Here is a 25264-nt window from a genome sequence, read left to right as displayed (position 1 = left end):
TTATATAAAGTATAACTTATGTGATAATAATTCAATATGATTGTTGGAAAAATGGTCAACATTTTATTTTTATTTCTCACCCTCACCTTCGCCTAGGCGAACTGGGCGAAGGTCTGGATCGCGTCTGAAGTTAGCATGCCTTCTGTAAGCCAGGACCCAGTAGTTTTGTTATGTTTCTTCACAGAGGGAACCCCCTGGATCCGCCATTAAGTAGAGATCAGTGGTGTCCACACGATGTTTACCCAGGACAACTAGTTGAAAGCTTAGAAGTAACTATGCAAATTTTCCGGAAGTGATAGTCACCACTTCGCTGTCTCTTGACGGTTATTTTGCACATATTTGTTTAGAAATTGTAAACAATTATGAAAACATCGTGCCTACTAGGCTTCCCACATCACAGGAAATGTTATTTTGGCACTCATTTGTAGGTATTCATCTTTTGAAAATAATTGAGGTCAAAATAAAGGTCGCATTTACTTTCGAGCTCTGAAGTAAGTGCGTCTACACACAGCGCTACTCCGAGCGCGCATTTCTTCCTTTAGTACGCGGAAGTAGCACAATTACTCCTGAGACTGCTCAGGAGTAAATCGTCTGCAGTACCGTTGAAGTAACTTAATACAAAGAGCGTCTTCACAGGAACTACCCAGGGCTTACGACAAGTAAACTGCTACTTCAAAGCTTACTTCTGACTCGTCTGAACGTATCTAATCTCAATGTGCGTCCTTCTGTTGAATTACCTTGGTCCGATTCACCTTTTATGTAGACCTATTGTATGAAAGATAACTAAAAAATCTAATGACCGATCTGTAAAACCAAAATGAACAAGGTATTTCAATAGAAAAACTCCCATTGTAGCCTACGTCAGAATTGCAAATTGATTTTTTTTTATTCCTAAAGCTTCGCTATAGTGGTAAACGAGGAGTGCAATATCATTACATCAGAAAGTATTTATACGACTAGCTCTACATTTTCACCCTGCTGGTAACATTCTACTTTGCAAGAGTTGAGTATCATACCTATGCTATATTGCATTACACTCTCCATGGGTTCAGAGCTGGATGTTGGATATGCGTGGGTTGTCGCCATTGCAAGTTGGACAACAACTGTTATAAATGTAATGGTAACGACAAGTGGGATTTATTATCCTTATTTGATTGACTATTACGAAGAAAGTGCAGCAACGGTTGGATTCGCACTTGTACTTATTCCTACAGTCAAATCTCTTTTTGGTACGTTTGGAATGGTGTATTTTAGCTTTTTCATGTACATACCGGTAAGGCCTACATATATATAATATAGGACATGTTTTCAATGCCTGATTTATGTGTTGAGATGTTGTGCATAATATCGGAAGAGAGGCAGGCAGCTGACCCTCCCGTGTTTTATTTTTATTTTTTCCTTTTAGCTGCTGGCACCTAGTTATTGTAGTCTTGCTTCTTTATATCTGAAAATGGAAACCTGCATACAAAAACAGAAAACTCAAACCACAACCATTTTTATTTTATGCAAAATTAAAATAAATAGGCCTAAGCAATGCTCTTGTCAAAGTTTTATAACCTATCTTCCCTTCCCTCATGTTTTGTCTGTCTCTTGGACATGAGATTTTTTTTCTTGGTTTTTGTGTTTAGCATTATAAATTTAACATTTTTATCTATATTTCATTCCAATAATACTACCATGTAGCAATAAGAAATGATTACTTGTAGATCTTTCATGTTTTTAAGATAAAGTGAGTAACCATGTGAATACAATAAAGGATGAAATGTAACTTCAGTTACCATAGAAATACTAAAATGATTATAAAGCATATGATGTCATTAGAAAACAAAATATTGTAGTGGTTGTTTGTAGCACTGAGTACCCATAATTGACTGATTAAATTATGTTACAATAATTTCATGTATTAGGATGTTATTAAAATTTCACTAGGAAAGAAATTAATACTAATAGTTAACTTTTTCCTAATAAGTATTGTCTAAGGAGAATAACGCAGAATGTGCACTGTTTTACACTTGGGCCCTCTATCACCACAATACCCTACATGTATTTCACAATTTCTGGATTAAACAAAAAAAATCATAAATCTTAAACAAAATGTTGAAGAAATTGAAACTGCAGAAAACAATAGTGTAGATTTTGCTACATTTCAAATAGCTGGGGAGTGAATAGTTACTAACATGATTTTGAGTAAACAGCCCTCTAAAAATATTTGTGAATACAATACAATACTGGAATTAACTACCAAAATAATGTTAAATAATGGTTTGTTGACCATTCCCACAACTAAACATTGGGACATGATTGATTGATAGCAAGCTATTATAATCAATGATTTACAGTGACAAAAATGTTTGATTTTTTTTTTATAGTACCACATTTACTCAATACTGGCCTGTGTAACTTAGCCATTTTGCCCAACATACTGTACATGAAATGTCATCAATATACATTTATCAAATACTAATGTTATTTGGGAGAGTTTTTGGTATGTTGACAGTGCTGGGGAACACCTAAGAGTACTGTACATGCACAGTTGAATCCATCCTTTCATTGGGCTTATTCGACTGGTTTATTTCGTTGAGTATGATTTTCATTCGACTGGTTCGTTAAATAGACATCACAAGAAAATGACAATAACATAATAACAATCCTAACACGCACAAAAAAACATCTTCTTCAAAACCTTAAAAAATCTCCCCTAAGTCTCGTACTACTACATGAATGCGTTTCTATTCCGTCGTACCACGTTTCTCTGGCTAATTAAAGCCTTGCTTGAATGGCTATCAGCAGAGAGGGGTGTAGAGTATTATATTGAATAGCTTACCAAAAACAATGATTAATATCATATCTTCGTAAGTCCTTGGCCAATTTTAATTGGGAAAGCATGAAAATGTTCAAAATCATTAAATAAATTATTCGTAGCCCACTATATAATTTATGGCATAACAATATAAAATAAAAGTGTATCAGTCAAGGATTGCTTTTGTATAGGTGTGAAAACCTAAGAGAATAATCACCAGATAAAGGCTACTCCTTTTTTTCGACCTGCTATGAATGTCTGTGTTCAAAGAATTACAACTAAGGAGGACTATGGCTGCAAACTATTTTCATCTCGGTACTCAGCAAAATGACTTAAAATAGGTGGCAGGGAGATATGGTTTATCCCGTACGGCTTCAATTTCTGTCAAAATCAAAATAGCAAACACCACAGGCACAACTGTATGGCTAAACGAGAGAAATAATATACAGCATACAACCAGCAAGCATGGTTTTTGAGCTTATTTGTTTACAACAAAAAATCTGTAATTGTCAAACACATTTGAGGTTGATCGCAGTTCTGCTAAACAGGAACTAAAAACGTGCGTGACAGACTCCAATTGGTATAAAATTAATGTTTTCAACAGTCGCCCCGCCCTCCTAGATTTTTAAAAATTATATTTTATGTTCAGATTTAGGTCTGGAGATCGTGGGTTCGAGTCCCACCCGAGAACAACTTGCAATTTTTTTTCGCAATTTTTTTCAAACGTACTGTGTATTCAGTACATTTCCACGTCAGGTAAGGCAAAATTACACCTATAAATGATTCTCCCGATGCAATTCCAGTTATTGTCTATTCCATCACAATAACAATTACTATCATACAAATTATTGTTGACAAATACTCTTGTTTATTGAGAAATTCGAACAAATTTAAAATTGTTTAACATAATCCTAAAGTATCTTAGGTAAAGCATGTTTCTAGATTAAAGATATACTTAAGTCCCAAAGCACAATTCTATAAATATTTCAGATTAGTAGGAAAATCTGGAGAATAAGCTTTAAAATATTTTTTTTATCCATTAATTAATATTTTGTCTTTCTGTATTATAATATTAAGATATGATTTTAAATGTTACAATCATAAATGTGCTATCTCGTCTAGGTGTGTTTATTGCAATAATCGCCAAAGCACTGGGCTGCCGGATTGTTGTGATCCTCGGAAGTTTTATCTTGATGTGTGGCTGTATTTTAATGGCATACTCAACGAGTATTACTGCGGTTTTCCTGGCTTGTAGCCTTATTGGTAGGTACAAGTTAGAAAATATGTTGTAGATGTAAAAAATATATACAAGGTGTATGAATTAAACTGTCTTTTAATTAGGCCTATATTGTTACTATTTTATTTACTTTTTTTAGAATAAAAATTGGGTTATTTACTTCTTTCATTTTTATTTATCATCTTTCATGTTTTCTTTCTTTTGCAGGTATTGGAATATGTGTAAATTATTTCGTAGCTTACTTCATCATAGATGTTTATTTTAAAAAATATTTTACTTTAGTGATATCTATAAAAGCAGCAATAAACGGTGCAGCGCTGATGATGGCACCGTATGTCAATCGGGTAGGTCTACATATTCGACAATTTTGAATAAAGAGTATAAATTGATGTCAGAACAAATACATTTGTGAAAGGATTTAAATCAGTGTAATGATTTAAATCACTATGGAACTAAATTTATCATATTATAAAAAAAATATATAAACTTTTCTTTTATCTTTATCTCTAACTATACAGATGTTCGTTATCAATTTTGGATGGCAACATTCATATCTCCTTCTCTCAGCAATTTCGTACCATCTGGTTCTGTGCGGAGTGATATACAGAGCACCAAAAATAAGTTCTAATGAAGAATCTGAAGAACTTTCTCTTCTGGTGGTGGAGCAAGAAAATAATTCTCTCCAGCCTGATTTACAAATCACTCCAACAGATGAAAAAAGGTGTTCTAGTTGGTTGGGGTACATTTACGAAATATGTCATTTGCGTTTGTTCAAAAGCAACGCGTTTGTTGTTCTTGTTTTCGTTTCATTATTACATGGAGCAGTTGAGGAAGGTGTTGTGATGATTATACCGGATGATATGCTGGAGCGAGGCTCCACTCTACGCGCTAGTCAGCTAACTTTAACAGTTTACGGAGCAAGTAGTCTCATTGGAAGACCTGTTCACTATCTTTTTAGCAAATTTATTTCAAATGATTTATTTATCCATCTAGCAACTATCTATTTTCTTGCGTTTCTGGCTTTACTAATCTGCGTTACAACAGTAGATGATGACGCTATTTATGTGGCGATGGTTTTCATTGGGTTTTCTGTCGGTTGGTTTAGTGCAATCCAACCACTTATAGTGAAATCTGTGGCAAATGATTTCTTCTTTGGATTTGCTTGGGTTGATCTTTTATACGGCGTTGGTGCATGCATTGGAATTATATTTCTTGGTAAGTGATGGCACAGGCATAACAGACATTTTGTCGTTTTTCTTTCATGTAATGAGTTACAGTATACACCTGACTTACAAAGCGATACTATGATTTATTTAAGAAATTTTAACAGCATACCGTACAATTGTTTACCAATGCAATAGGCATACTGTAAAGTTTTTTTTAATTGTTTATATATTGAACTAAAAATATTTTATTTTCCTTTTGCAGGCTGTCTTCGTGACAAAGTCGGGAATTTTTGGTTATCCCAGTTTTCATTGTTATGTCTGGCGATAATTAATACAGTCCTACTTTTTGGTTTCGTTGTGTATAGAAAGATGAAAAAAACATGCTGAGATATTTTATTTTTTGGTAGATTTTCCGTCGATACTACGATGGAGCTGGACTTAACAAGACTGCTTGATTTGAACAAGACGTCCCTTCATATCATATTTGTGAAAATAGCTATAACTGATATTGAATTTAGAATGGTCGTGACCAGAATAACTCTGACTTTAGATATAGAATAATTGAAATAATGTTAATTATAGAAAGTAGACATACGGTATTGCCTAGCGTCCTGGTTCTTAATAGGCGGTCCGGGCTTCGCGGGTTTACTTCCTGCTTCAAAGCATACTTCGTTGGTAGGGCGGATCACTTGTTCTCTACAACATGGTCTTTCTTCAGATGTTCTTCGCCGACGCTTGATCGGGACCGGCTCGACCAGATTTAACAGTGTTTGGACGTTTTGTGACGACGTTGGTAAATGTGTTTGAATGAAATTAAGATTTTATTTGTTTTGTTGTGATGATTTATCCTACAATAAAATAAAATGCAGGCTTAAGCCTAGATGCTGTTTTGATTCTCGTGATAAATGAATGCTAGTTTTAGGAGGGAATTGCTGCATGTATTTGACGTAGGCTTCATACACAGTACAACGTCGTCTTCAAGTGTGGTCCGTCAAAAATGACGAGAGGAGTCGAGTGAAAAGAGTACAAATATTTATTTATTTTACCTATATTTGACTGTACCAAGTTAAATTACTTTTATTATAATAAAACTGTAAAATTATACATAAACACAAACCAATTCGGGGATTCCCCAAGTGCGTTTATTTGCCGTCCGATTCGATCGTGTGTTCTTCAGTAATGGCTTTTAAAAGAATAGAAATTCCTGTTTTTACAAATACACTTACAATTTTGGAAAGATTTTATTTTCGTAAACCACGAATTTATGGGTACAATCATATACAGTCTAAATCCTGCTGAAACTCAAAATACAAAAACTGCCGACAACTGCCGAGGAGTGTCAAATTTACGTCGGCAATTTTTGCCATGGTCCTTTCGTACCAATTTCGAGAATTAGTGAATGTCACACAGTTTGTATATCAACATAATAACAACCAAACTAATAAATTTAGCTTTTTATTGTAGTCGATAACATGAAAAACAACCAGGCAATTTACAATGTGACGTGATGATGATCGCCGAATTGCGTTTTGTTTACTATTATCGAAGGCTTAGGCCGTGTGCCCCTACATCAAATTTCAGCTTCGTGTACGTTACATTGGTAAGGTCTCACTACAAAATGAGTCTCATCGTTAGAAAATCAAAAAATGAGTTTATATTATATTTTGATAGATCACATTATAAGCTTTAATTTGGTCTTTGAATAGCTTCCCTAGGATAAATAGATCCAGAAGTGTTAGCATTTAAATTTAGGTGTATGAGAACCAGATTTTGTGAAAATCGGCCTCAAAGATAAACTAACCTGTACAAATTATAGTACTAGAATTATAGAATATGCGCACACTGTTTTAGTAAGAAAATTCACTTAAAAAGTGCAAAATAATAAAATATAAGTATCAAGTTATTCAAAGACATTAAAATCAAAATTTTGTAAAAATGTTGCCTTTGACCTATTTTGGTGAATATCTCAATATGATTTCACCAACGATGCGTGTCATTTCGTGGTGAGACCTGTAAAGATTTTGCAAAATAAGCTTTAATAGCTAATTTAGACGTAAACAATAATAGTAACCATCGTACGCTGACGAGTGTTCGTGCTGTTACTCTGCTTAGGCCTAGCCCGTCGGGCCTAGAGTAGGACAGTATAGTGTAGTGCTCAACATTCGTTAGTGTTGCCCAATCGATTTTGTTTTTTTAACAAAGCCTGGTCATCATTTCTGATGATGTCGTTAGTGTTGCCCAATCGATTTTGTTTTTCTAACAAACATTCCTGATGATATAATTAATGTCGAAATATTGAATCCCGACACGATGGCGCATTTCGATACTTGGAGTATGTATTATACTATCTTAAGCCTGGTTTTCAATTGTTTTTTCTTCAAATTCGCTTTCTAGTGGCTCAAAATGATAAAGCTACTCCATTTCTTTGCTTCCTTCTTCAGATCAGTACTTTAGTTCCCAACTGAACCTCTTTCATATGTCGCGCTATACGATGTTTGTATTACATAAACAGGATGGCTGTAACTGTTATACCGAGTATACGTCATCAGCTCTACTCGCACTTCAGTCAACATCTCCAGTGGGCGGGGCTTATACTAATATTTTAAACCGTCATTTTTAATATTTATAAACCAAAAATTAAATATTTTATTATTACTCATTTGTTAAAGATATATAATACTTCAATAATCAGCAACTTAAAAAGCATCATCAGGCCAACTTTTTTATGTGAATCAGAATTTAACAATAGGTTATAGATTTGAACATATTGCAAACAACGGTTTTTCTGTTATAAATGAACATTTATGTGGCCAATAAATAGGGACCATGCCCCCTTTTAAAATTTGATACTAAACTTTAGTGCTACTTTAAACACTAGCTAGTGTTATAAATGAACATATGTGATAAGGGAATAAATTGCAGAAATCATACCATGGTCACGTCTCCTTCATATTCAAATTAAAGTGCTACAGTGTTACGTCACGATACCACGTGATACTACTCCGTTGCTATCGTTGTAAAAAAAAAGAGTTCAACCGGACGCCATTTTCTTCACTGACAAACCATTGATCCCAATTTCATACGTAATTATTAAGATGTTACTTTTTCTTTGTAAATTTTAAATGATTAAATGTGTGTTCGATAACTAATATAATTCGAGCTTTTGTGTTTTAGTACATTTTGATGGTAAAATATTAGATTTTAAAATGCCTATTCCAGAAAGCCTATGAAGTCATTCAGGCGCAATGAACGGTGACCTACGTCAGTCGACAACAGAGAGCGCCACCTAGCGTCGTAACGACACGACTGTGGTACTATATAGAAGTTTAAGATTTGTTTTACTGAATCTTAGCTCATAATAATAAATTATGATATCGTAAGTCTATCACAAAACTTGTAAAACACCGACATTTCTGATCATTACTGACGAACCTAATGTATGTCCGACAGTAAAGTCATGTAAGAGGCCTAAATTATTGACACGAGAAGTATTTTACAAAGTCTGATAAAAAGTAATTATCAATTTTGTCATTTTCCACAATTTTACTAATTCTATTTATGTTGCAGCTAAAACAATCTTACGAAGAACGGTTCTTTTGTACCAAGAACAGTTCTTTGGCGCTTTCGGCACGGTATTGATTCCGTGCCGAAGAACCATTCTTTGGGACAACAAAAACAACCGTTCGTTTTTGTGGGCCCTGTTTCTACTGCTACAAAGAACGGTTCTTTCTCGTCAGTAGAAGCAGGATAGTTTTGGCAGTAATCTCAAAATTTTCCCCTTTGAATAAGGACTACATAAAAATAAAAATAGTGAAATTAGTGAAGATATGTATACATTCTCCATATTGATTACAAATTGTGTAGGACATTCAAACTTAAATATATCATATGGTTTTGGCAAACCACCTAAACTAAAAGAAATCCTTCAAATAAAGAATACGATACATTATATACCGGTAGTGACTTGAATGCATTAAAAAAATGATGATGGTATGAATATACACACCAAAATAATACACAACATACAGCAATATGATGTTTTGTGTATATAATGCTCTAATGAGTAGGCCCAATACTGATAGTTACTGATGGTTTTTGGTAGGACGATCTTGTTAGTAATATTTTAATGGAGGTTTAGGTATCAGAACGAGCCCAGGACTTGATGTGTGAATACCAAGAAATGGTTTATTAAATAAATAACTGCATACAGTAACTGTGAATCCAGTCTAATGCTCTTGAAATAAAACGATCTTATATTTAATATATAACGATATTATATATATATAATCATTTCTTAATTTCCCTCTAACTAGTGATAGGCCTATTTAGGACCACTTTAGTGCCGGTTTCTAATTAGAGGGATTCTAATTAGAGACCAAAGCTGCTAAAGACCACCAAAAACCCTGGTCCCAAAAGTGGTCTTTAACATAATATACTTTTATGTTTCGTTAAATTTTACTCACGGTACCATACCTGAACGCAATTTGTTTTGTTCCATTTTTACTTATATCGCCACAAAACACTCACACATAAAGAATGGTATAATGTCAATCACTACGGTAGTAATTATAATATAAGGATGTTAAAATAACTTTTTGTTTTCAACCATAATCGGTAAATTACTTTACTTGACAAGTGAATTTTAGAATTAAAAAATGATGATGATAATGATGATGATGATGATGATGATGATGATGATGATGATGATGATGATGATAATATAGACGACGACGATAATAACGCCAGATTTAAAAGCCATTATGACAAGCAACATTTCGACCAGGTTAACTATCAATTTCTTTATAAAAAATCGCTACATCAATCTTTTTTAATTATATTTTCATACATTTTCATAGTATTTATATTTTTTGTACTTGTTTTTGTTAATATTATGCATAGGCCTATGCATATTCAAATTTAATCAATTAATTCAGGCCTAAATAAGATGTATTAGCATATCCCTCCGTCTTTCTTTTTTTTAGAGAGAAAATAAAAATAAATATTTATATACTGTAGTTATATTTTTAAAATTATGATTATGATTCTTTAAAAGAATGCTTAAGATTAATATTCACCTCATCTCTTTCATAGACTATCTGGCTTCAAACTTTTTCCACTTCGGTACTCAGCAAAATTACGCAAATTGGTGGTAGGGGAAATATGTTTTATACCGTATAAGCTTCAATTTCTGTCAAAATATTTAAAAAAAACGAAACAAAAAACAAAAAACCACATACACAAATTTTCAACACTAAAATTGCAGAATAAGTCAAACCCGCCAGCAAGCATGGTTTAAAAAACAAACTGTAGACATGTCAGACACAGTCAGGGACTAACCCCATAGTCCTGCTAAATTATACGTGGGTAACAGACTCCAATTGGTTAAAAGCTAATATGTTTTCAAAAGCATTTTACAACAAAGATAAGGAAGAGGTCAAAAGATCAAAATCTGAAACCTACTACTCAAGCGTAGAACAAAATAATGGAATTACAGTAACCGACGTGCAGTGTCCCGTATCTTTTTATATGTAGACCTATTGTATGGAAGGTAAATCCAGAAAAGTGCGATGACTTATTTCCGAGGTCGATCTGTAAACCGAAATGAACAAAGTATTCCAATAGAAACACTCCCATTGTAGCCTACGTCAGAAATACAAATTGATTTCTTTATTTTTAAAGCTTCACTACAGCGGTAAACGAGGAGAGCAATATCATTACGTTTTAAAGTATTTATAGGACTAGCTCCACATTTTCACCCTGTTGGTAACATTCTACATTACTTTGCCAGAGTTGTATCATACCTATGCTATATCGCATTACACAATGGGTTCAGAGCTGGATGTTGGATATGCGTGGGTTGTCGCCATTGCAAGTTGGACAGCAACTCTTATATATTTAGTGGTAACGACAAGTGGGATTTATTATCCTTATTTGATTGACTATTACGAAGAAAGTGCAGCAAAGGTTGGATTCGCACTTGCACTTATTCCTACACTCAAATTTCTTTTTGGTACGTTTGCAATGGTGTAAATTCTTACAGACAGCACTTGTCCGTGAATTTGTGAAAAAGATCGGAGATCTAAAGAGTGCAATCTTTACCGTGCATCAATGGCGGCCTGCTGGATCTCAATAGGAATTATTTAATAATAATATAAATTTAAATAGGCAAATGGGAAAACCCCATTAAAACAACTTATATATTGTATATGTATAGCATTCACACCTGGGCTGTGTATATATATTGCCTTGGTTTGGCTCTGGAATCATTAGTGGTCGTTTCAATAGTCTGGTTCTGCATAAACTGGTCGAGCGTTTCGTTTGGGTCTGTACCCTAGCTGCAATAATGAGTCAATTTTTCCAGAAACCCAGTTTGCCGAATGCCATTTTACCGTTATTAAATTCCAGTTTGCCGAATATCAATAATATACAAATTACAATATAGAAAATATTGTTCCCAAAGTTGACAAAATAATACACTTGTTTATTGAGAAATTTAAACAAATTTAAAATTGTTCAACATAATCCTAAAGTGTCCGAGATAAATAAAGCATGTTTCTTGGTCAAAGGATATACTAAAGTCCCAAAGCACAATTCTATAAATATTTCAGCTTAGTAGGAAAATCTGGGGAATAAGCTTTAAAATATGTTTTAATCGATTAATTAATATTTTGTCTTTTTGTATTATAATATTAACATATAATTCCACTGTATAATCATATGTGCTATCTCGTCTAGGTGTGTTTATTGCAATCATCGCCAAAGCATACGGCTGCCGAATTGTTACTATTCTCGGAAGTTTTATGGTGATGAGTGGCTGTCTTTTAATGGCATACTCAACGAGTATTACTGCGGTTTTCCTGGCTTGTAGCCTTATTGGTGGGTACAAGTTAGAAAATATGTTGAAGATGTACAAAATATATATAAGGTGTATAAATTAAACTGTCTTTTTATTATAGTGTTACTATTTTATTTACTTTTCTTTAGAAAAAACTTAAACCACTTATTCGTGTCCAGAATGCAGCTGCTAGGCTTGTAACTAGAACACGTAAATACGATCATATTACTGACGTATACATTATACTTCATTGGTTACCGATTCCACAAAGGATTGAATTTAAATTGCTAATAATGGTTTATAAATCACTACATGGTGTAGCACCACAATATTTATCTGAACTAATTGAATGGCACACTCCAAAACGAAACCTTCGATCGGGATTTCAGTTTTTTGCAAAGGTAAAATCTGTTAAAGTACTGCGATCGGATGGTAAAAGTAGCATTTACAAGACCGTGCTTTTGAGAATATTGGTCCTCGGCTTTTCAACACTTTACCCCTTTATATTAGATCTTGTTCTACCATTGATGTTTTCAAGTCTCATTTGAAAACACATTTATTTAAAAAGAGATTTAATGTTTAACTTTCTGTAGGTCAGGTATATTCAACTTGTAGTACAGCTTCATGAAACTTGATGTACAACTGTATATTCTTGCATTTTAAAAGCTCTTTATTTTAAATTTAAGACACATGATGTACTGTATATTCTTGCATTTTAATTGCTTTTTATTTTAAATCTCCAAGACACATGATGTACTGTAGTTTTTTTTTCGGCATTTTTAACCTTTTGATGTAAATTTTGACGGTTTGGTAGACTTGTCTTGTCTTTTTCTTTTACAAAATACAAAAAAATTCAGTGTTTTATCGTTCTATTTCATGTCGCGTTTTCTTTTATTTCAATGTAGATTTTTGATGTGTTAGGCTAAATGGTATTGTGATTTTTGTGATGATTATTGGTTTCAAACATTTCTATTAGCTTTTAATGTATATTTCTTATATGTTTAAAGTGTATGTTGGTCTATGAATATTTTTAAATTCTGTACATCGCCGATGAACATTTTTAATGGATATTGTTTTGCGCTTTATTAAATGAAGTTATTATTATTATTATTATTATTATTATTATTATTATAAAAAAATAGTTATTTATCTTTAAATTTTATTAACATCATCTTTCATGTTTTTTTCTCTCTTCTGCAGGTATTGGAATATGTGTAAACTATTTCGTAGCTTACTTCACCTTAGATGTTTACTTTAAAAAATATTTCACTTTAGTGATATCTATAAAAGCAGCAATAAACGGTGCAGCGCTTATGATGGCACCGTATGTCAATCGGGTAGGTCTAAATATTCTGCAATTTTGAATAAAGAGTATAAATTGATGTCAGAACAAATACTTTTGTGCTAGGATTTAAATCACTATGAAACTAAATTTATCATTAGTATAAAAATAATAAAATCATTTCTTTTTTTCTTTTTAACTATACAGATGTTCGTTATCAATTTTGGATGGCAACATTCATATCTCCTTCTCTCGGCAATATCGTACCATCTAGTTCTGTGCGGAGTGATATACAGAGCGCCAAAAATAAGTTCTAATGAAGAATCTGAAGAACTTTCTCTTCTGGTGGTGGAGCAAGAAAATAATTCTCCCCAGCCTGATTTACAAATCACTCCAGCAGATGAAAAATGGTGTCCTAGTTGGTTGAGGTACATTTACGAAATATGTCATTTGCGTTTGTTTAAAAGCAACGCGTTTGTTGTTCTTGCTTTCGTTTCATTATTACATGGAGCAGTTGAGGAAGGTGTTGATATGATTATACCGGATGATATGCTGGAGCGAGGCGCCACTCTACGCGCCAGTCAGTTAATTTTAACAGTTTACGGAGCAGGTAGTATCATTGGAAGACCTGTTCACTATCTTTTTAGCAAATTAGTTTCAAATGATTTATTTATCCATCTAGCAACTATCTATTTTCTTGCGTTTCTGGCTTTATTAATTTGCATTACAACAACAGATGGCGATCCGGTTTATTTGACAATGGTTTTGTTTGGGTTTTCTGTCGGTTGGTTTAGTGCAATACAACCACTTATAGTGAAATCTGTGGTAGATGATTTTTTCTTTGGATTTGCTTGGGTTGATCTTCTTTATGGCGTTGGTGCATTCATTGGAATTATATTTCTTGGTAAGTAATGGCATAACAGACATTTCGTAGTTTTTCTTCCCTGTAATGAATTACAGTGTACTACTGACTTACAGAACGATACTATTATTTTAACTCCATACCGTTCCATAGCTTACCAATGCAAAAGGCATACCGTAAAGTTTATAAGTTGAACTAAATATATTTTATTCTTCTTTTGCAGGCTATCTTCGTGACCAAGTTGGGAATTTTTGGTTATCCGAGTTTTTATTGTTATGTTTGGCAATGATTAATTCAGTGCTACTTTTTGGTTTCGTTGTGTATAGAAGGATGAAAAAAATATGCTGAGATATCTTATATTTTTGTAGATTTTCCGTCGATACTACAATGGAGTTGGACAAGGCATCCCTTCACAGAAAACTTGTGAAAATAGCCATAACTGTTTAATTCCTTAGTTAGACCGCAAGTTGAAACTTGTACATTTATTTTTAACAGCATCAGTTCAACACAAGCCTCTAAAATTGACATTATTCAACGCCGCTTCGTTAAATTTGTTTCAAGGGTGTAATGTTCCAAAAAGTTCTATTAATCTTCCTTCACTTAAAAGTCGACGTAATTTCCTGGATTTAACATTTTCATTTAAATGTGTTAATGGTATCTATGGTAATTACTTAACATCTTTATTTGGTATTTCTGTTAAACCCCGTAGGTGCCGTAATACCCTTACTGAATTTTTCACAATTTCTTTTGCCAGAGTCAATGTTACGAAAAATGGTTTAATCAAGATTACCTAGATTATATAACAATCTTAGCAAAGAAGATAATTCCATAGATGTATTTTATAATAGTGTAGAAGTATATAAAAAGAAGATCAAATGTATTTTACATATACTAGAGTAATTTTTGTTATCTTTATTGTGACTATTTAAATTATTTGTATCTGTTTATTTGTATCAGTTTTTTGTTTCCATTCTGTAAGTGGCGGGACACCGCTGTTGAATGCGAATTAAAATAAAATAAAAAAATAAAATAACTGATATTGACTTTATGGTCGTGACAAGACTAAATGACTTTAGACTGATAGAAAATTGAAATACCGTACTCGCGCGAATAAGCGCCCGGGCGCTTAAAATATTTTTTTGCACTTTCTCAGGGGCGTTTATTCAAACGGGGCGCTTATTCGAACGGGGCGCTTATGAAAACAAGAGTGGAAATTGATGGGGCGCTTATGGAAATAGATTAAAATCGAGGGGTTCTTTTGGGAAATTATTAAATTTAAGAGGCTTTTTTTGAATGAAAAAAGATTATTTAAGGACATTACGAATGGTGCTTGAGGCGGAAAAATAGCCTAATCATCCAGAGAACATGGCTCATGACAAGAATGCGTGAATATCATAATAGCAAAATAGTAGATGCAATTAGTGGTGGTGGGTAGTGGTTAGCCTGTTGGCCATCGGCAGATTGAGATTAGCAGGATGGCAGGACCATTGTATTTTTTATTGAAAACTTAGATGAGAATGTGCTAAAGGTCGGAAAGAGGAGTAGAACTAGGCATAGACATATGTAAAAAGAGTAAAGTTGGAAATATACTGTCTGTCCAGGGATCGGAGCTCTCATCTGTCCAAGAGAAATATCCTCATTTTGATATTGACCTAAGAAGAATGTGTTTCTACTCTGCAGCTCAAATCATGCCAACAACCACAGTCCCAGGATTGATTGGATTATTGACTTGCTAAAAAGAAAATCTTATGAAATTATTTCTAGATGCTCGGATATGCACTTTCCTGCATTCTCAGGGGTATTTTAAAGACTTTCGATTTCTTAAAATTTATGAAATTTTCACCAATGTTCGTAAGCCAGCTTAATTTCCATACGTTATTCTTACCTGTATTGTAAACTATATTTTCCAAATAAATGTGTGGCATAGCTGAATAAGGGGTTACTTCTTCAGACTCGGGATAGGGTTATTTGCTGTCTAGTGGTTGGCCTATAGCAGACCCAATGCACTAGGCAAAGGCAGAAGCTACTGCTACATCGAAGTAGCCGGTAAGTTGTCTGCGTACATTCACTTGTGAAAGTAGCCCTTTCTGTTGATGATTCCCCTTCTCGAAGCCACACACCATACCTTACTATGCTCGTTTCAGTTAGTGACTACTCATGAGTAAGACAGCGGTGTCTATCTGATGGCCAATTGTCAAAGAAAGATGACTAACATGAATAATAATGTAATATATTTTATATTGTATTATATTTTATATTGACTTAAATGATGACTAGGGGTGGCGTCAGCGGAGGAGGGGCGATGGGCCTGGCCCCCTGTTGGGGACAGCTGCCACCCGACCCACACCTTCGGAGAGAAAAAAAATGTATATAAATTTTCTACATATTAGCAGAGCCCAAAATCGATTAAATATAAGCCTTTGAAACCCATAAATTGTCATACTTTTCCGGGGCTTCGTCCCCTGGAACATTTTAGAGGAAATTTAGAGTGACGCCCGAACACACCTACTTTTTTTAGTCGGCGGGGACATCGGACCTCCGGTCGAGCAAATCCGGGCGCCACCAATGATGATGATACTGTAATAAGCACCACTTACTACCATGGAAGATTTTAGTTCTACATTTAATCAACCTAGCTTAAATCTGGACTTTTCAATAATTGGGTTGAATTGTCGAAGCATAATACACAAATTTGATATGTTTTCTAACTGTATTGAATCAATCATTGGAACAATGTCTTAAATGCTAATGATGCAAACACTGCTTAGTAAAACTTCACGAACACTTAAAACCTGTATATGATACAGATGTATTTTACATTAATAAGGACATCAATCGAGCTTTGCTAACTAAAAAACCAAGGGCTCTCGGTTCTCTATCTGGTTCAGCGCAAACAAACTTACATTAAATGTAAATAAATCCAAGTACGGTATATGTCATGATTGTTTCTTGATGAAACGCTGATATTCCAATTCTCAAATTAAGTCAATAGCAATACAGTAAAGGCTTCTAAAGTGATTAGTGTCCTCAATAAGGTGAAATCAACGTTACTACGCAATGTTAAGCGCCTCGAGTTGTGTCAACGTGAGGCGCTATATAAATCCAGAATTATAATTATTATTATTATTACTACCACGTGCAATTCTATTAACTTTATATAATGCACATACTACCTGGTTTAAGTTACGCAATCACATTTGGGGATCTACATCTGCTTTCAACCTAAATCGCCTACACATTCTACAGAAAAAGCTCTAAGAAACTAGAAATTGCAAATTGCAAGTGAACAAAACTATTTATGCGAGTCAAGTGAAAATAATGAATAATAAAAATATAACAAATAATATGAGACACGACCCCTTGTCTATATTAGAACAGCGTTGGTACCATGTATGCCAGTCTATAACAAGCGTCGCCTAAATGTAATAATTAGCACGCTGAAATAGGCTAGTAAATAAGTTTAACTGGGTTCGTAAATAATATTGGCCTCAAAATATTGTGGCTGAGACATGGGCCGATTAAACGTAGAAATAGTAAACCTAGAAATATAGTAAAAACGCTGAATAGTAATACTCCAGCGTCGCGACATGCAGACGTTGGTACGACTAGGTTAGTATACAAATATCGCCTAAAGTAATTGATTTTACCCGGCAGAACGAAAGAAGGAAACTCCGCTTTTCAGTCGTCTTAGGCCCTTGTTTTTTGACAAACAATGAACTTTCAGAGGTCAAATTGCTGTCAAGAATATGAATTGGCTGCTTTGCAGCAATTAGTGTCTTATTCTTTTGGCCTACCACACTTATTCCCGAGTCCTTATATATACGTTTAATGCTAAAAGGTCAGACGAAGCGCTTTTGTTGCAACTAAAAAGCGATCATTGTCAACAATAAATTGGATTTTCCAAAGAATTGACCAAAAAAGCACAATCATCAGCAAATAGTAAATCACGCAGTAATTCATCTTTGGAGATTAAAGAGCTCACCGCTTGAACCTTTGGTCAAATGCTTGCTGTATAATCGAATATGCCATCATTTTAATCATGGCGGCGCTGTTGTTTACGCGTACGTGAGTTCCTATATATAGAGAGAAATGCGATATGAGCCGCTTATGGGTCCTTTTATGCATGAATGAACACAACGCCCATTCTGCAGTGTGGGGATTGCATAAATAACATGCAATTGAAAAAAAATAAATAAAAATATTAATAAGAAAATTTTATGTCATTTGATAGTAAATATCTGTTAATTAACGAGTGTTTGAAGTTTATAACAAAATCCAAAAAGAAATTGATTCTCAATAGGCTATAAATAATTATGACATTAGGCCTCCATGTCATTTTTGCTTGACCACATCGTAGCGCCTTAGTTAGCTAGAATTACAACATCGTGTTTGTTCGGCTCCAAAAATAGTAGGCTAGTAGGCCTAGGCCTCTTAAGCACACGACAACTTCGAAAAATTCGTAAGGGCCTATAATAAGTGGGTGTTTGTAGAAGCCTATAGGTAGGGGCCCAGTCCAGGGTATTTCCAAAATAACTTAGTATAGGCCTATAATAAAAGAAATTCGTAAGTCATACGGTAACTTAAACAGTGCTTACTACTACTAGCCAGGCAGGCTCTTCTCTTTCCATCTTGAATTCAAAGGTAAAAAAAATGTCAAATTTATTGATGAAATAGTCTTATTTATAATCGATTTATTAACACTTTGAATGCTAAGCCTGCATGACTTATAACCAACGAAAATTTACTTAGGCTTGACCTACGTTAATGACTCACTTATCGTGTTATGACACTAATGGCGCACCATACATAATAGCGTAACACACTCGGCGGACGCAATGATCGAACACCCTATGACACCTCACAAGCGGCACATGTCGCCTCTCTCTCACTTTGATAATTGTTTTGCTGTTTTTTCTTGACTCGTTTTGTCTTTAATTGTAGGCCTATATCGACTATATTACTATTTTGTTTAGTGATGTCAATAAAAGAATGTCTGTGTTCAAAGAATTTATAACTAAGAACTATGGCCGCATTGCTTTCACCTAGGTAGGCCTACTCAGCAAAAGATTCAAAATAGGTGGCGAGGGGAAAAAAAGTTTATCCCGTACGGCTTAAATTTCTGTGAAAATCGAAAAAAAAAAGCCACCCCATGCACATCTGTATGTCCAGCGTTAAAAGAGAGATATAAGTCATACAACCAGCAAGCATGGTTTTCGAGCTTATTTGCTTACAAAAAAAAAAAAAAAAAAAAAAAAAAAATCTGTAGACATGTCAAACACATTTAAGACTGACCTGCTAAACAGGAAATGAAAACGTACTTGACAGACTCCAATTGGTTTAAAATTAATGATTCAAATAAATTTTATACGGATTCAGGTCGCCTACCCCTCCCCCCCTTTTTTTTTTTTTTTTAAAGGAGAAAAAAGAAAATTATAAAAGAAAATTATGTTCAGATTTAATTTAAGAGAGTGCCATTTCCGGCAGTCTAGAGGTACTCATAATCATAAATTTTCTTACCTCAGTCTCAACCAAGGTTGGGGCTGGAGTGGTATAGAAACTTCCTCTATTTCGAATTCCTGGATCTGGTATTCAGGGTCACAGAAATTGGAAATTATAAGAACCTCTCAAGTGTAAAGGGGAATAATAGAATTGAGCGATGTGTATTGTTCGAATTTCATTTTTTTTTTTGTATTTATTGCATGCATGGATAATCCTGAAAAAAGTTCGACGGCTTACTTCCAATGCGGTCCTTCTTTCAGCCAAAGTGAACAAAATATTGTCTATTCAAACTCTGAATTGAAAATTGCTTTCTACACTGTTAAGAAATACTTCGTGGCGATCAATGAGGAGTGCATGCATATCATTATTACGTTTGAATGTATTCACACAAGTGATGAGGCTAGCTCCACATTTTTACCCTGCTGGTACATATACTACATTATTTTGCGGGAATTGAGTATCATACCTATGCTATACAGTATTACACCATGGGTTCAGAGCTGGATATTGGATATGCGTGGGTTGTCGCTACTGCAAGTTGGACAGCAACTGTGTTAATTTTGGTGCTAACGACAAGTGGGATTTATTACCCTTATTTGATTGACTACTACGAAGAAAGTGCAGCAAATGTTGGATTCGCACTTGCACTTATTCCTGCCCTCAAATACTTTCTTGGTACGTTTGGAATGGTTTATTTCATATCTCTTGAGAAGTGTGACTAGTGTTGCCAAATGTATTTTACTCATCAGGTTTGTGGTGAAGGGTGATGCCAAGAATTGGAGTGTAGGTTTTAAAGGCCAGAAGGAACATTATATTCAAACTAAAAAGAATATCTAAAATATACATGTTCCGATCTAGGTACAAATCTAAACTGATCAAATACAAATCTCAAGTGACAGGGTTACTGATCGGATCGAAAAATATGTTCTATAAGGATGATCATGAAATAATTCATGAAATTTTCCCAAACCTACGTTAAAAATATTTGCGGTGAATACGTCCAAAATACGTCAAACTTGAGGGCGCTATCCATTTTGATATAGGCGAGAACATCCAAAATGCGTATACTTGAGGGTAACCTTTATATAGGCGACACTACTGCAGGTTCATGAATAATTAAATAGCAATCGATATTTGAATATTCAGTCTGATCCTCCATGGTCTCACTCATTAGCACCACAAGGTTTAGAATTAAATTTAGGCGGTGTTTTTAAGGCAAAAATAATGGAAGAAAGCACGAATAGGACACCAACCTTAATCTGCATTTAAAAGCATTCTATAAACTCTAAAATAAGGTTTTGTCTAAATTATAGCTTCTTAATTTATAACATACACCCTCGTCTAGGTGTGCTTATTGCAATCATCGTCAAAGCATTCGGCTGCCGGATTGTTGTGATCCTCGCAAGTTTTATGGTGATGTGTGGCTGTCTTTTAATGGCATACTCAACGAGCATTACTGCGATTTTTCTGGCTTGCAGCCTTATTGGTGGGTACAAGTTAGAAAATATATTGTTGTAGATGTACAAAAAATATATACAAGGTGTATAAATTAAACTGTCTTTTTATTATATTGTTACTATTTTATTTACTTTTCTTTAGAATAAAAAAATAGTTATTTATCTTTAAATTTTATTAACATCATCTTTCATGTTTTTTCTCTCTTCTGCAGGTATTGGAATATGTGCAAACTATTTCGTAGCTTACTTCATCTTAGATGTTTACTTTAAAAAATATTTCACTTTAGTGATATCTATAAAAGCAGCAATAAACGGTGCAGCGCTTATGATGGCACCGTATATCAATCGGGTAGGTCTACATATTCTACAATTTTGAATAAAGAGTATAAATTGATGTCAGAACAAATACTTTTGTGCTAAGATTTAAATCACTATGAAACTAAATTTATCATTAGTATAAAAATAATGAAATCATTTCTTTTTTTTTCTTTTTAACTATACAGATGTTCGTTATCAATTTTGGATGGCAACATTCATATCTCCTTCTCTCGGCAATTTCGTACCATCTAGTTCTGTGCGGAGTGATATACAGAGCACCAAAAATAAGTTCTAATGAAGAATCTGAAGAACTTTCTCTTCTGGTGGTGGAGCAAGAAAATAATTCTCCCCAGCCTGATTTACAAATTATTCCAACAGATGAAAAAAGGTTTTCTGGTTGGTTGGGATACATTTACGAAATATGTCATTTGCGTTTGTTTAAATGCAACGCGTTTGTAGTTCTTGTTGTCGTTTCATTAATGCATGGAGTTATTCAGGAAGGCGTTGAAATGATTATACCGGACGATATGCTGGAGCGAGGCGCCACTCTACGCAGCAGTCAGCTAATTTTAACAGTTTACGGAGCAGGTAGTGTCATTGGAAGACCTGTTCACTATCTATTTAGCAATTTTTTTTCAAATGATTTATTTATCCATTCAGCAGTTATCTATTTTCTTGCGTTTCTGGCTTTATTAATTTGCATTACAACAACAGATGATGACGCTGTTTATGTGACAATGGTTTTCTTTGGGTTTTCTGTGGGTTGGTACAATACAATTCTACCACTTATAGTAAAATCTGTGGTAGATGATTTTTTCTTTGGATTAGCTTGGGTTAATTCTCTTTATGGCGTTAGTGCATGCATTGGAATTACGTTTCTTGGTAAGTGATAACATAGGCAACGGGCATTTTTTAAAGTTTTTGTTCCATATAAATTACAATTCATTGAAAATCTTTACATCAGCAATTAAACGCCACATAGAATACAAAATACAAAAATAAAATGACAAATGCATAAGACAATAAAGCATTATAAATATTCAAAAATATACACTAAACCATGAGAAGTGTCATCCATTTTGAGTGAATCCCTGATTCTCTAAGACAGTACAGTACTGATAAACAATTGCTTGTACTCTTCTCCAATCTACACATTAAATTATAGCATGTTTCTCTGTAATATTCATAGAAAGATGGCACATTATTCAAGACAAACATATGAATGGCGCATTACAGTGGCAAGGCAGACCAAGGATTTTGTTTAATGCATTATTACAACATAGCCTACATTAATAAGTTCTCTAATATTAATATTAATAGATGCCCCACCAAATATTACTACAGTACCGTACATAGTGTACAATACACCTGACTTAAAAAACAATACTGTTAATTTGAAAGCGTGCCAATGAAATAGGCCTACTGTAAAGTTTTAAATGCAAAATTGAACTAAAATATTTTATTTTCCTTTTGCAGGGTATCTTCGCGACGAAGTTGGGAATTTTTGGTTATCAGAGTTTGTATTGTTATGTATGACATTAATTAATGCAGTCCTACTTTTTGGTTTTATTGTGTATAGAAGAATGAAAGGAAAAACATGCTGAGATAACCAGACTTCTTTCTTCGGGCAAGGCATCCCTTCATAGAAGATTTTTGAAAATGTCTATTTTAGATACTTGCACGTGACCAGACTAACTATGACTTTAGATTGATAGAAAGATTGAAGTATGTTAATTATTGAAAGTAGACACATTGCCTAGGTACAGTGCCCCCTCTAATTCGAGACCATTTTTACTAAGAAGCAAATAGCAATTGTCAATTTCTTAACACAAAACTAACCCTCTAATTAAAAAACCAGACTCAGAGACCACCCCAAATTTCACTTCCTAAAGGTGGTCTCGAATTGGAGAGTGAACTATATTTAATATTATTTGCCTACTAAACTCTTGCTTAAAGATACTTTTAAAAAAATCGGAAAACCTAAATAATTAAATTAAAAATTTTAAATAGCCTATTTAAAATTAACTAATAAGTTATTAACTTCCAACTAAAAAACAGCTCAGACAAAATTGCCGATTTACTGATATGTTACTAAAAATTACCAGCCAATTAAAGGGTCTATTCCAAAGAATACAGCAAAGGTATTGTTATTAACTGTCTATTAATTGATGCGGTAATTTTTTTCTTATTCGAAGTTTCGATTGTATTTAAACAAATTAGCAATTCAAATACGAATTGTTCGAATTATTTAGTGCATGCAGACAGTGTATCATTAATTTATTGTTTATAGAGGAGTGAAATAATAAGTAGGCCTAGTAGAGTTATCATACACTAGTCGAAATAATTATACGAAGGTCAGATTAATGATTGAACAATTTTTAAGGGCCTGCAGAGCCTGAAGAATTTTTTTGACTCCATTAATTTAACCTAAGTATAATCTAGTGTATGGCTAAGAATTACTAATTGCTTTATAAGTCAATCGCCGTCTTTTAATGTTAGTTTTGATAATCAAGGTAATTCAACAAAAGGACGCACATCTCCGCTCTCGAACATAGCACGTGCGTACAGTCCTTTGATCTTTACTGTGGCATCGACAATCCGATACTAGTTGCGAGTACAGCCGTCAATTATTAGTCTATGCGTGCCATTCGTTTTATGGTGTTAGTTTTTATTTTATTAATTTTGGGTACTTCGCAATGCCTGTTACATTTGATTTTTTTTTACCGCGAGCTTGTTAAATGCTTCTATAAACTGCAATTTGATTTGTGAAAATTGACCAAGAAAATGAAAAGTTATAGCAATTCAAAACGAATTTTATAAAATTTCATGTTCTTATGTAACATTAATCTGTCATTTTGACAACGTTGGCATAAGGTGCCGAGGACGAACATTTGAGTATATACGGAACATTTATTAATTTTTTCTGCGAAGTGAGTCTCATGAACGACAATTCACCACAATTTTGGTAAAATTAATGTTGAAATGAAGAATATATTTCCTGTCTCTTATACACATCTATATCATTAGGCCTTTGTAATCACCGCACGACGCGCGACTAACATGGCAACTAACACGCGCGTGGGTAAATCGTCACGTACGCTGACGGTTTATGGTCTGGTTGCTATGGTTTTTGTGACGTTCAGCGCGTAGGGACGCACGTGCGCCTAGAATGTCGATGCCAGAGTTATAACCTTTGATGTCCCGAGATGTGCGTCCTTTTGTTGAATTACCTTGTGATAATCAACTGTTGTAGAAGTTATCGGTTGCTATAGTGATATGATCAGTATATCTGTTTTCCGTATTAAATTTAGCTGTGCGTAAGCAGATTGTAGCTGCTCTCTACGCGCTGGTTTCCGTAAAAATCTCTACACCTATCACCGACTCCTCTGGCGACGCTGATTGTTCAGTTGAATTAAGCCTGGTTTCCTTAAAATCACTACAGTGTTTGCAGTGCAGTCGATGCGTAGCAGCACCGACGCAATCGAGAAGTTCCCCGATTGCATCGGGGACTGCTACACAGTAGGCCTACAGCGATTGTAAGGAAACCTGGCTAACCAAGCTTCAGGAAGCGTTCCCGATCGCGTCGAGGACACTATGCAGTGGGAATTGCAGTGAAAACGCTGTAGCGATTGTGTAGCGATTTTTATGGGAACCAGGCTTACACACAGTACGGATATAATGAATGAATATTTGATTGTGTTTGAAGGAGTTTACTTTTTTTTAGAGTCAAATAACTGAAAGGTCCACTGCCTTAAGACTCGCAGCATCAATCCTGAGCAGGCTTGTCGTACCGCCTCGTCCCCATGTA

At 34.3% G+C, this 25264-nt stretch overlaps 3 protein-coding genes across 6 annotated transcripts; all 3 read left to right on the top strand.

Annotated features, from left to right (window-relative positions):
• Window positions 1-834: 834 nt before the first annotated feature.
• On the top strand, window positions 835-6083 carry LOC117107110 (monocarboxylate transporter 13-like). Its single transcript, XM_033248670.1, has 5 exons — window positions 835-1229; window positions 3923-4063; window positions 4245-4381; window positions 4556-5252; window positions 5466-6083. Exons 1-5 carry the CDS (start codon window positions 1019-1021, stop codon window positions 5588-5590), a joined length of 1311 nt encoding a protein of 436 aa, XP_033104561.1. The 5' UTR covers window positions 835-1018; the 3' UTR covers window positions 5591-6083.
• Window positions 6084-10134: 4051 nt separating this feature from the next.
• Window positions 10135-15126, top strand: LOC117107111 (monocarboxylate transporter 13-like). Of its 3 annotated transcripts, none has more exons than XM_033248674.1 (5): window positions 10135-11104; window positions 11939-12079; window positions 13239-13375; window positions 13528-14224; window positions 14406-15126. In XM_033248674.1, exons 2-5 carry the CDS (start codon window positions 12004-12006, stop codon window positions 14528-14530), a joined length of 1035 nt encoding a protein of 344 aa, XP_033104565.1. In that variant the 5' UTR covers window positions 10135-11104; window positions 11939-12003; the 3' UTR covers window positions 14531-15126. The 3 variants fall into 3 exon arrangements, with proteins under 3 accessions (XP_033104565.1, XP_033104564.1, XP_033104563.1); XM_033248673.1 differs by having other exon boundaries at window positions 10135-11167; XM_033248672.1 differs by having other exon boundaries at window positions 10136-11213.
• A 4798-nt stretch (window positions 15127-19924) lies between these two features.
• Window positions 19925-23935, top strand: LOC117107108 (monocarboxylate transporter 6-like). Of its 2 annotated transcripts, none has more exons than XM_033248668.1 (5): window positions 19925-20356; window positions 21027-21167; window positions 21351-21487; window positions 21642-22044; window positions 22933-23935. In XM_033248668.1, the coding sequence occupies exons 1-5, from the start codon at window positions 20170-20172 to the stop codon at window positions 23058-23060; spliced, it is 996 nt and encodes a 331-aa protein (XP_033104559.1). In that variant the 5' UTR covers window positions 19925-20169; the 3' UTR covers window positions 23061-23935. The 2 variants fall into 2 exon arrangements, with proteins under 2 accessions (XP_033104559.1, XP_033104558.1); XM_033248667.1 differs by having other exon boundaries at window positions 21642-22338.
• Window positions 23936-25264: the final 1329 nt, after the last annotated feature.

Source organism: Anneissia japonica, unplaced genomic scaffold, assembly GCF_011630105.1.
Source record: "Anneissia japonica isolate Jap-2015-1 unplaced genomic scaffold, ASM1163010v1 scaffold287817_len136503_cov194, whole genome shotgun sequence".
In the NCBI taxonomy this organism is placed as follows: domain Eukaryota; kingdom Metazoa; phylum Echinodermata; class Crinoidea; order Comatulida; family Comatulidae; genus Anneissia; species Anneissia japonica.
This window is presented reverse-complemented; position numbering and strand designations above follow the sequence as displayed.